Here is a 13,031-nt window from a genome sequence, read left to right as displayed (position 1 = left end):
AAAGTGCCTGCAATGTTCAGCTGCAGAACATGCCTGAAATATTCAGTGGATTCAGTTCTCCTTCCTTCCTTTCATCCCTTACTTTTCATGTCTCTGCAAAACCAAGGCTGACTTTACAATTTGCCCGGTGCAATTCACAGCCACTCGATAATAGGCTCATCAAATTCCATGAAATGGCTCTGAAGTAAACAGCTTGAACTGCAACCAACATTATTTTTAACTCCTTGTGGTGCCCGCAGTTTCATTGGAAAACATTTGAATTTCAGAAACTATAGTCCCCAATTGATTTTTTTTAACAGAAATCTCTCCCCCCCCCCCCCCCCATGCTTCAGTTACTGTGAAAATTGAGGCTTTTCCTTCCTCTAGCTACTGATCCATGGTGGTCATGAAATGTTATTAATGAAATAAGATAAGACAGGGAGGGACTAAGGACCCCGAGGCTTTATTGGTAGGACCTGCATTTTGTTACGAAATGGTGTGATTGTAATGCCTTGTGAAATAACAACAACCTTCCTGTGGCAGGCTGAAGGGGAAAAGAGCTCCACACCTCCAGCTCCACCATTTCTCATTAACACACACACACACACACACACACACACACACACACAGGCAAGTGATATAGCCTGGGTAAGAAGAATTAAAGTGAACAATTGTCCAGTGTTTGGAACCTAGACTATTCTCCCTAGTGACAGTTTGATTCTTGATTCTTATTCTTAGCTACAGTCCGTGCACAGTCTTAACAGTAAACATATGCGTTTTAGTAAACATGTGGGTACTGCAAACGGGTGGGGGAAGGGGGGCGGTGGGGGCAGGCTACATGGGGTGTCACCACTGAGGGGAGTGACAAAATGCTGGGTGGCACTCACCGTGGGGCCTGCAGCACACCCAAGCCATGCGTCTCTCCTGAGAGTGATGTGGTAGCTTGGGCACCTGCAGGCTCCGCGCTGCCCCAGTCCGGCCATTGCCTCCCCCTCAGCTGTAGGGCGGTTGAGTGGGAGGAGGCAGGCAGACTCCTCAGAGGCTCCGTGGAGTGTCCTGCCCCAGTTGGCCCCGCCCCACGGACAGCTGGCCCCGCCCCCGGGTGCAGGGTATACACGGCGCCCCAGGCACCCAATAGGCTTGCTCTGCTGCTGGCTGCAAATCCCAGCTATGTGCCCATCAATATTCACCTGAGCAATAATCTGGCAAAAAATGTTGACTTGCCTTACGGAGACGAAATGAAAGGAATACAACTACTCAAAGTATGCACAGTGAATGGAGCATTTGCGGGGGGAAAACTAAAATGATATATCTTGTTGATGCAATTATTATATTAAGCGGGACACTAGAAACCAATGCGCACAAGTCTACAAAACTTTAATGTTTAACATCCCCCATTGACATCTATTGGACAAAGCACCAGTTAATTTTCTGCTTAGCTCTGTCCAATAGAAGTTAATGGGGGCTTGCTTTTGTCCGGTACACTATATCTAGTTAGCTACTTTGTTTTTGATCAAAAACAATCATCTGCCTAACCCAGGGGTCAGCAAACTTTTTCAGCAGGGGGCCAGTCCACTGTCCCTCAGACCTTGGGGGGGCTGGACTATATTTTTGGGGGGCGGGGGATGAACTAATTCCTATGCCCCACAAATAACCCAGAGATGCATTTTAAATAAAAGGACACATTCTACTCGTATAAAAACACGTTGATTCCCGGACCATCCGCAAGCCAGATTTAGAAGGCGATTGGGCCAGATCTGGCCCCTGGGCATTAGTTTGCCTACCCATGGCCTAACCACTTCTTTTTTTTAAGGAATGGAAACAAAAGTTACATTCCTGTGAACTTAGATAATACAAGGTAGCATTATTTGTTTTGTAACATCTATTGGAAGACAAACACTTTGGCATAGACTATGTATCCTATAGGAACCAGCCTTTTTACTGACATTTGTGCAGTGCATGGGCAAATAATGAATACTTTTCAGATTAATGTACTTTTTTAAAATGGCAATATATGTAATATTTAATGAAGTTATACACACAGCTCTCATCTCTGTATATTTTCTTTTATTTTCTCTTGTTACAGTTTAATTACTTATTCAGATCAGTACATTGACTATGACCCTTTTCTAACTCCCGCTGAACCTTCCAATCCCTGGATAAATGATGACGCTGTATTTTGGGACTTAGAAACAAGGTAAGAAATTAATATTTTTCACACTTCTTACTATTATTTCTATACAGCTTTATATTTTTTTTGGGGGGGGGGGTCTCAAAGCTGTTTACAGCCTACATTCATACTTTTGAAAGTGAAACTTTCAAAGATAAAACATTGCAGAGCTCTTTTGGCTGCACAGTTTGCATTATCTTGATGTAAAGGATTGACACCTGCCTATAAGAGAGGGAGAGGTGAGATGGCAAGACCTTGCAGAGAACAGCTGCTGGCTGGCTCCTCTCTTCCCAGAACTGACTCCCAAAATCCTAATAGTCATTGTAACAATTATTATTATTTATATAGCACTATCTATGAACAGGATGGTTTATTTACAAAGGAGGGTCCCTGCCCAGTTATCTAACATTATTTAAGAATTGGTACCTAAATTTGCTTCTCCTCCTCTTTATAGATTCCTTTGTCCCTTATTGTATCCCATCTGTTACACTGGATGTCATTATTTGAATTTAAAATAAGGGTAGTTAACTTTTCTGTCTCAGGCTGCATACAACCCCAGAAGAGGGATTTTGTGGGCTCCCTCAAACTTGTCATTAAATATATCATTAATTTCTTATTTTCTGAGATAAGAAATTTATTAGAGTAAGAGACCCTTCTGAGGAAAAGAATACGGCTGCATACTTATCATTCTCAAATTCTCCTTTCAATACATAAAACAGATACTGAATAGGAAATTATACCCCCTCCCTCCCCAGAAAATCATAACTCACCCCAAATATTGCAGGTTGACATTTTCCTCTCTTGGGCTACAGAGTGGATTTCTTCAAATTCTAAGCAAGTGTTTCTCTCTGATATCAGCTTTGTATCCACAAGCAGAGTACTACCTAGCTTATCTTTTTCTGAGATTTTGACAAGGTAACAAATCATCTGTTTTCATACATACTGATTTCTCTACTCTTTTGAAGTCAAAAGGATGTGTGTGTCCCTCTTTAATTTAAATTATCACTACAGGCTCACTAATGAGCATTTTGAATTAAGCTGTCACAGAAAAATATACGTTGGGAGACTCGAAAAAGAAACCCTGGCTGATCCTTATCTTTCTATCCTTTGAATAGCAAGGAGCCTTCTCAGCACCGGGTCAAAAGATGGGGCTTCTCTATAGATGAGGTGTTGAAAGATCCCGTTGGGCGTGACCAGTTTCTTCGGTTTCTGGAATCGGAATTCAGTTCTGAAAACCTCAGGTAAAGACCCTTCAGATACGCTAAAGATTTAGTGCTCCAAAGGTTGCAGTACTTGCTCAGCAGAAAAGTTCACTCATGTCAAGAGCAAGGAATGTGGGAATTGGACTCCTGTATGGAATGCTATAAATTAGCATGACAGCAGTGCTAGTCTGTATCTAAAAGGTACCCTTAAGGTACCACTAAGGAATTTGCCAAAATCTTTGTTAAAAGGCATGGTGGTTGGATTTTGATAGAAATCTACAATTCCCTCTAGAAAAAGGTTAATTTTCCATATATGTTGGACTAAAATTAGTTATGATGCAAGGCAAAAGCTAAACGTGAGCGATCCCTGTCACCCTGTTATCATCATAACAAACACAAGCTGCAGTGACAGCTCAGTGTCAATCCGTCAGTCATTCATTTGCTTAGCATTACATGCAAACTCACATGCCTCATCGTTTTCAAAGGGGGCAGGAACAATCTCTGGACAGAGATCTGAGACCCCCTCTAGTGTTTAACAGACAGCTTTGTTAGTAGGTTCCGATAATACATTTATATGCTTGTGTCAAACGGGGTCAGATTTTGAATCAGTGTTACTGAGTGAGCTAATTCACAAAGAACAGGCCTTATTACTAAGCAATGTTTTCTGGGACATCACATATGGCTACTGAAGCATAGCTTTGCTTTATTTATTGATAAAGGATGTGGCAGCACCTTGAGAACACTGTTCTGTGACCGCTCCTGCAGCTACAGCTAAAGACTACTTTCAGAACCGCTACATTAGATGCTCGTAGTTCTGCAACAGACATCTTGGCGAATGCCCACACATATGTCCAGGGCAGGAAGAAGAAAGGAATAACTGATATAGGGATAGCCAAAGGATCTCTGTGGCACTTGAAGAATGCAATACTTATTTCACTGAGCCTAGAACTGAATGTTCAGTATAGATGGATGAGACACAGCGTGTTGTGTACTGGTTAGAGCCTTGAACTACTAGGACCAGGGAAACACAAGTTCAAACCCCACTTGCCTTTGGACCAGTCAGTCTCTATCACTTAGCCTAACCTACCTCACAGAGTTGTTGTGCGGAGAGATGGGGAAGAGGTGTGCTGATGTGAGCTCCTTAGAGGAAATTGCAGAATATAAATGCAGATGGTGGTGATGATACCGGAATAGTGAAGGGATAGTCCAATCACAGGGGAGGGGGCAGTTGTGGCTGATGAAGGAAGACCTCATCAAAATGCAACAGCCCCTAGGACCAGATGGGCTGCGGAAGAAGAGGCTGCTAGTTCTGGGAGTTCCAGGATCCTGTGGGAGGGAGAAGCTATTTCAGTATTTTGCCTATGGCGACAAAATGCCTAAAGGGAGCCCTGAGGGGGAGTTTCACCAGCTGTCTCCAGATTTTTCCTGTCAGAGATTTTTGTGTATTCGAACCAGCTGGAGAAATCTCCATCATCACAATTAGAACTCTCTTTTCTCACTTTATATTAACCTAAGAGTAAGGTAATTCCTGAACCTTGAAAGCAAGCATGTATGAATGCTGAGAAAAGGGACATTTGTGAAGTACCTAAAGACCTTAAGGGTAGTTATTAAAAAAAAAAGAGGATTCACACATACACAAAAATAATGGAAGACAAGCAATTGGGCGGGGGCGGGGGCTTTGTTAGGTTTACTAAATTCCCTTAATTTCAGACCCTTTTTTAATTCCTTGTTTATTCCAGTGGGTAGCCATTTCCTCAGAACAGCACAGTGTTGTGAACACAACAAAGCCACCCCTGTGAACACATCAATAACATCCTTACCTGATACACAGGATGCAGAATTAGTTGCCCCTTCCTCTCCCTCCTCTCAGTGTGCTTAGGGCAAGGAGGAAGGACCACAGCTCAGTGGTGGAGCACCTGCCTTGCTTGCAGAAGGTCTTGGGTTCAATTCCTGGCATCTCCAGGTAGGGATAAGAAAAGCACAGGACACACAGGCTTACTGAGAGCAGGTTCCCAGAGAGGAGCTCCCAGCTTTGCCCCTTTTTGCAGCTGTGCTATATACAAAGACAAGGTTTGGCTTGGTGTGCAGTCCAGCCTGGGGCTCCTGGTTCTGCTCTCGCTCCTCACTAACCCTCAGCTGTAGCCAGTGTTTGACCTCGACTCATTGTCTCTGTACATTGCCTTTGACAACCTTGGACTAAAATGCCTGTCAGCCGCCACCATGTGCATAGACACCACAGCTGGGAGTAGAAATGGTTAGTTGCGATGCAGGGCAAAAGCTAAACGTGAGCAATCCCTGTCACCATGTTATCATCGTAACCAACACAAGCTGCAGTGACAGCTCAGTGTCAGTCTGTCATTCATTCATTTGCTTAACGTGAAGGTTCAGCACAAAACTGGAAAAGATCCCATTGCCAAGACAAGAAATCGGCAAAAGTGATTAAACAATATACACTATGTATATGCTTAAAAGTATGCCTTTACCCACCTGGTGCCCTCTAGATGTTTTGAACTACAACTCCCATCAGCCCTAGCAAGTGGGAGGTACCAAATCTGGAAGGTATCAGGTTGGTGACCTTATATGAAATTACTTCCAACATGATAACAGGAAAAGACACTACTGCAAGCGTATATGTGTCTATAAAGAAGTGAAGAACAACAACAAAACACATTTTCTTGACAGTGAAAGACGGGTACTAATCAGACTCCTAAGGCATCTTGTCCTAAGAGATGGTACAAAAGGTAATGATTACTATCTCTGTGTGACCTTTTAAACTGTAGTACAAAGAAGATGAGGCAGAAATTCCAAGGAGCTGACATAACTTTGCCATTTGTTGACATCAGCGTCTGAAGTCTCTTAGCCACTAGAGGGTGCAGATGCTCTACAGGTACTAGTTTCTGCTAAATTCAGGTGGAAGATCTCTGACATCGTGTGGATACGAAAAGGAGTACTATATTCCATAGGCCTAGAGAAGAACCCGAAGCCTGACTGATTGTAGAACTGTTGCTACTCACCAGTGTTCTCAAGTTATACTGGAAATCCTGTAGACCTGAAAATTATACATGGAAAGCTTGCCACACACCTCAGAATTGAGATGTAAATGTGAAGCATGTTCTGTTTTCCTCCTTTAGGAAGATGTAGTATCTACATAGATGTAGTATCCTGAGCCACACTATGTGAACAGGGTCTGAATAACAACCTGATTATAGCCCACCTTGAGATCTTAATGTTTTTGTTTTCTACACCCAACATAAGAAAATGCTCCTAGTCTCAGGAGCTGGACAATCTATTCTAGATGAATCATACATGCTTTCATGATGCCTGCAAGTGTCTGAAGCTTTGGCACTGTAAACCCATCTGAGAAGCAAATCCAAGCTGCACTGAGCTCAGAGAATTGAAGTACAGGTGTCACAAATAAATACATTTCACACCAGTATCCGTTAACACACTGCTGGTCCTGATCAGAGCAAGTGTGATTCATTATATTTCCCAGTATTTGGGAGGGGGAAATGAGTTCTTTTGCAAGACTGTGGTTTTAATTTTTTATTAGGCTCAATTAATATGAGCCTTAAAAACATAGTAATTTGGGTGCCTGGTAGCTTAAATGAGATCTGAGAATGGCAACGAACGCAAACAGCAGAATCCTAGGCATATCTTCTCAGAATTAAGCCCCACTTAATACATATATTTTATTTGTATGCTGCCTTTCCATGGTTCAACCCATGCTTAAGGTAGCTCAAAACATGAGCATATATATGTGCTAATCACTAATGATAGCTATCACTTCACTGGAAAAAAATACAGCTTTTGGACTGCCCTTATCACTTTTCATTCAAATAGATTTGGTATATATAAATGTTTCTTTTTATGAGCATGCATTCAGGAACAACTATTACCGTACTATGAAGAAATGGAGAATATTCTCCCTTCTGGATGGTATAAATTGCATTACATGGTTATCTTTAGCAGACACTAGACAGTGATTATATAAGAAGGGGACATTATGTGGAACATATTTCTGCCACATCCTGGTGGGTTTTGAATACTATTCTCACAAGTAGTTCCCATGATTTGAATGTCTTTGTGAAGACTACATTAGACCCATTGGCTAGAAAGGGTGCAATCTACCAAAGTGCAGTCCCTCATTGGATATATGTTAAAATAAACAGTAAATATACCCTGGGTGGGTAGATTCTTCCTAAGAGGCAAAAGGCAAAGCACAGCCTCGATTTCTTCTGTGCTGATCCTTGCTGGTAACAGCCAGTATGGAATTTGACTAGCAGTAACTTAATTTGTGGTTGTGGTTAATATTAAAACTCAAAACCCACCTTTCCTTCTTTTTTCCCAAATACTCACAATGGCATTTGCCATTTCTAAATGTGTTTCTTTCTTATGGCTGTTTATTCCAGGTCTGCGTCCTCTTTGTCTGTACAATATTGCTGTGTTCCTCAAATCACAGCGGTGCCTGTTGTAGTAGGTTTGCGTTCTATTCTGCCTGCCCACTGCCACAACTGTGTGCTGTCTGTAAAGAGAATGTAGTGAGGAATCCCTTTCCTCTGGCTAGGCAGAATCCTTTCTCCTCAGGCTGTCTTTAAAGTGTGGGGTAGCCATTGTAGCAGCAGAATAGCTTTGTCCTATTTGCTGAGGGGCTTTCCATGCCTGACATTGCCTTGGACCGTCACCATGTCCGCTCCTTATCCCATTTACTCTGCAAACAGAACCTCAGAGGAAGTCCATTTTAGGACCCCCCTTTCTTATGCAGGTTTGCTGATCACATTGCACACTAGTCCTGCATTTCAGTATACGGAGGAGAGCGTGTAATTTAGGCTGGGTTAGGTGTTTTCTTCCAGGATTACAAGCGCTCAAAATGGGTCTGTGTCAACTGTGGCTCCCAAGGACGGGCTGCACCACAGCTGATCATTAAAGTGTTCCATATCTCGGATGGCTTATCCTCCTTCCTCTTTCTCCTTGGTTGCCATGGCTATGGGGGAGGAGGACCGGAATGGACGGTCAATCAAACTGCAGGCGGTTTTGAAAGGCAACTGTGGAACAGCCCACCAGATCCTGTCACACAGATGGCTTTAATACTTCTTGCAGGGTGGAGAGATTGTTAAGAACAGGAAATCGCAGAATACAGCTGCCTTTTGGGGGGCAGGGGGAGGTACGAAAAGAGAAAACTTCACAAAGCTCAAGCCAAATGAATGGAAAATGTCTTTTCCCAGCCTTAGCAACATGGCTGAGGTTTGTGATTAAAGAGAAGGGCAATCTTACTCTCTTCAGTGGTGGAGAAAGAGAGAGGCACAATGGATGCGTGCTTGTTTGCATTTATATCCCACTTTCCTTCCATCACAGAAAATACATGTAGTTCCCCGGTGGTCACCCATCCAGCACAGAGCAAGGCACGCACCTTCTGAGCTTCAGCAAAGCAATGACCTCATGACCTTTTAACGCCATGCATTTCTCAAGCTGCTCATAAAGGGTTTACCTCCAAAGTATATGCAGCATGGACACCTTTGGAGATTTATTTATTTTGGGGGTCACACATATTTAATCATCATTTGGTGACTTGCACATTGAATGAGCTGTCACAGACTGAATTCCGCAGATTGCATTTACGTATCACCTGACACGTAATGTTTTTACATGATGCAATTTCAGCTTCCAGTGGTGAGAAACCATAGCAGACAACTGAACCAGTCCCTCTTGTACAAGAAAAAAAGCAAAAGGGTGACAGAGCATGTGATTTGCATGCAGAGGCTCCCAGCTCCAGTCCTGGGCATCCTCAGTTAGAAAGATCAGGTAGCAGTTTCTGGGATTGCTCTATGAAACCCTGAAGAGTTGCTCCTTATACAATTGCTTGCCCTGACAGCTCTTGTCTAGGGTTGCCCAAATTGGATGGAAGTTGCAGTTATTGTGAATGCCCACTGGGTGTCATTATCACTTTGTGCAGATTCCTAACAAAGCACTTTCTTGGCAGTAGGAAAAAGAGGTTTATTTCTAGTTACTTTTAAGGGGCACCTAGGAGGGGGATAGGGACGCAGGTGGCGCTGTGGGTTAAAGCCTCAGCACCTAGGACTTGCCGATCGAAAGGTCGGCGGTTCGAATCCCTGCGGCGGGGTGCGCTCCCGCTGCTCGGTCCCAGCGCCTGCCAACCTAGCAGTTCGAAAGCACCTCCGGGTGCAAGTAGATAAATAGGGACCGCTTACCAGCGGGAAGGTAAACGGCGTTTCCGTGTGCGGCTCTGGCTCGCCAGAGCAGCGATGTCACGCTGGCCACGTGACCCGGAAGTGTCTCCGGACAGCGCTGGCCCCTGGCCTCTTGAGTGAGATGGGCGCACAACCCCAGAGTCTGTCAAGACTGGCCCATACGGGCAGGGGTACCTTTACCTTTACTAGGAGGGGGATATTTTTGTTACGCATGTGTAGGCAACATCCACCCCACACCAGTGTGAACACATCCAGTTGCATCGATATGTCATGTTAAGCATTGATAAAATGTAAATGCCTCATTTGAGTTTCCTCTGGTGTGTTATCAGCTCCAGATGATTTATATTGATCCACTTGGACAAGCATATGAGCACATTATAAGGAGTAAGCAACTCAGGCACGCAGTGTAAAACAGCAAATTGTGTATGTACATGTACAAATTATTTGTTTGTTTCGTAGATTTTATACCCTGCTTGATTGTAAAAAAAAAAAAGTGGTTTACATACAAAAGATAAAACAGTAAAATCAATAAAAAAATCATAACCCTACTTTAAAACATAAAGGGACCTCTGACCATTAGGTCCAGTCGTGGCCGACTCTGGGGTTGCGGCGCTCATCTCGCTTTACTGGCTGAGGGAGCCGGTGTACAGCTTCTGGGTCATGTGGCCAGCATGACTTTATAACATACAAAAGATAAAATACTAAAAGAGATTAAAATTACCTTGGCATTCTAGGCATCTGTGTAGACTTTTCTAAACAAGCATGTTTTTAGCAGGTGCCAAAAAGAGTACAGTGAAGGCGCCTGCTTGATCTCAACAGGCAGGGAGTTCCAAAGTCTGGGGTGCTGCCGCACTAAATGATCAAGTTCTCTGTTCAGTATAATGGAAGGAGCATCTCCACCCCCATTGTTCAGCCTGGACACTGAGGTCCTCCTCCAAGGGCCTTCTGGCAGCTCCCTCACTGCGAGAAGTGAAGTTACAGGGAACCAGGCAGAGGACCTTCTCGGCAGTGGTGCTCTACTTGTGGAACACCCTCTCTTCAGATGTCAAGGATAAGCTGCCCAGAGTGGCTGGGGACATGCAGCCAGATGGGCGGGGTATAAATGATAAAATTATTATTGTTACTAAATGCAGAATGGGTATTATATGGCACCTGTAGTAGTGCCAATTCTGCCGGTCGAAGTGGTTGACTGGGCACCTGTTGGTTTAGGCCATCTTATAGGTAAACTGGTCCCAAGGTGTTAAGGGCTTTACATATCAATAGTAACACCTTGAACTTGGGCGAGTCTCAGATTGGCAAGCAGTGCAGATCTCTGAACATAGGTGTTATATGCTGGCAAGGCCTCACTCCTGTCAGCAACTGTGCTGCAGCATTCTGCCCTAACTGCAGCCTTTGGAAAGCCCCACATAGAGCACATTGTAGTATCTATCTTGAATAAAGGCAATTTCACAGATGAAGTTTTTTATAAAAGAAATCCACTGTGTTTTCTATCAGTTCTTTACATGAATGTAAATTCCACATTGGATTTAATGTACATTCCATCTCAATTTATCTCCTACATTAACAGCATTTCCATGTTGACTCAAACCACAATAGACTCAAATGCACCACAATTGCGACCACTTTCCTAGTGGTTAGACCTATCACATTTTGGTTCTTGCAAAGTTTGTTTCACGAGCCGCTGGATTAGTGTAACTGAGTTGCGTTTAACATAATTTGAATATTGGCTGCATAACATGTTAGCTTCTGTACTATAAATGAATTTTCTTTAATGTAACTTTCAGTGGAGCTAGGACTGGGATTAGCCAGTGCCTTGGTAGCTCAGGTTGAAGCACATCTCTGAGACGAATTTTCCCTGTCTTTTCCCTTGATACAGGTTTTGGTTGGCTGTCCAAGACCTGAAAAAACAACCATTGCAAGATGTAGCTACCAGAGTGGAAGATATCTGGCAAGAGTTCCTCGCTCCTGGGGCCCAGAGTGCCATCAACCTGGACTCTCACAGCTATGAGATAACAAGCCAAAATGTCAAAGACCCAGGGAGGTACACATATGAAGATGCACAGGTTCGGACTTGGGTGTCATTCCTAATAGTGCACTAGAACAGAGGAGGGGATGTAACTTTTTAATTTCAGGTTGGGCAAGAATTGTGTCAAGAAAATGTACTTGTGTTTAGCCAGTTAATAGATACAATGAGGACTACGGGCAAAAATACAAGAGCTGGATAAGCCAATTCACACTATAAATGTATTCTCAAAAAGGAACTAATTGGATATGCTCCCAAACCTAGCTCATTCACAAAATCCATGGGACTTTTGTTGAATTTGCTCCTTCTACCAGAAGGTTAGAGTGTGTTGCTGATAACACCAAGGTTGCAGATTCAATCCCTATATGGGACAGCAGCATAGGGGGTTGGTCTAGATGATTCTGAGGATCCCTTTCCATCTCTGGGATTCTATGATACACCCCCCCCCCCGCGCACACACACAAACCTGGCACCACACTTCTCTCTGTCCCATTAGTGCTTGAAAGTGTTTGAAGCAGGAACTGAGAGATAGTTCTCCTTTAGCATGAGATAACCAGTGCAAACACATTATAATGACATATCACGTTTTCTGGGGGCTGAGCCTTGGCATTGAAAACAAATTTCAAGGGTGAGACCTGGCACACCCTGGCTCAAATTAAGCAGCGAGTTCCCACAGGAGTTCACAGACATCGCATTCCTGTGCAGTAAGCCAGGCATAATTAGGTAAAAGAAAACAGTGATGTGGTAGGGAGGATATGAGGCTATTCTATTCAAAAACTATGCAAGATGGGAAAGAGAACAAACAATGGGAACATCCTTGGGTTGGCTGGGGGAGGAAAAGGTTTCGCTATGCAGTGCTTATCTTTTTAAACTTAAGCCCTAGAATGTGTAGAATCTGCATCCAAGGGAAGATCAAATGGTTCTTGCCTTCTTAATATCAGCTCATTGAACATCATGTTTGCATAGGAGGTGACACACAATAATTGCTCCATGCACCCCTTGATTTGGTGGCTATCAATGACTGGACAGAGCCTATGCATCCTGGGATCTACCAGAGTGGCCCCTGTTCCAGAGTGATGTCCAGCACATGGAGAGAAGGGCCTTATTTGCTTGCTATGGCTCTTCTCCATGCATAGAATACAGTGGTGCCTCGCAAGACGAAATTAATTCGTTCCGCAAGTCTTTTCGTCTTGCGAGTTTTTCGTCTTGCGAAGCACGGTTTCCCATAGGAATGCATTGAAAATCAATCAATGCGTTCCTATGGAAACCGCCTTCAGACCCGGTCTGGGGACAGTCTGTCCCCCGACCTCTTCTGAAGGCCGACGGGGGGGGGGGCGAAAGTCTTTGCTTCCCCCCCGCCTTCCTTCGCTGCCGCCCGCCAGCATTTTAAAAACCCCGGGACAGCGGAGGACTTCTCCGCTGTCCGGGGCGATCTTAAAATGCTGGCGGGT

General features: G+C 43.8%; 1 protein-coding gene across 7 annotated transcripts in view; it reads left to right on the top strand.

Annotated features, from left to right (window-relative positions):
* Positions 1-13,031, top strand: part of RGS6 (regulator of G protein signaling 6) — a 210,572-nt gene that overhangs the window by 163,164 nt on the left and 34,377 nt on the right. For 5 of the 7 annotated variants that reach the window (XM_083747320.1, XM_083747319.1, XM_083747316.1 and 2 more), the window contains 3 exons: positions 2,066-2,176; positions 3,265-3,390; positions 11,434-11,620. In XM_083747320.1, coding sequence (XP_083603446.1) covers positions 2,066-2,176; positions 3,265-3,390; positions 11,434-11,620 — 424 coding nt within the window. The remainder of the gene's footprint in view (positions 1-2,065; positions 2,177-3,264; positions 3,391-11,433; positions 11,621-13,031) is intronic. The other 2 variants (XR_014566293.1, XR_014566294.1) reach the window with 1 other exon arrangement.

The sequence above is a fragment of the Podarcis gaigeae genome, assembly GCF_964106915.1.
Source record: "Podarcis gaigeae genome assembly, chromosome: 1".
In the NCBI taxonomy this organism is placed as follows: domain Eukaryota; kingdom Metazoa; phylum Chordata; class Lepidosauria; order Squamata; family Lacertidae; genus Podarcis; species Podarcis gaigeae.
The sequence above is the reverse complement of the archived record's forward strand: the minus strand, read 5'-3'. Positions and strand labels throughout refer to the sequence as shown.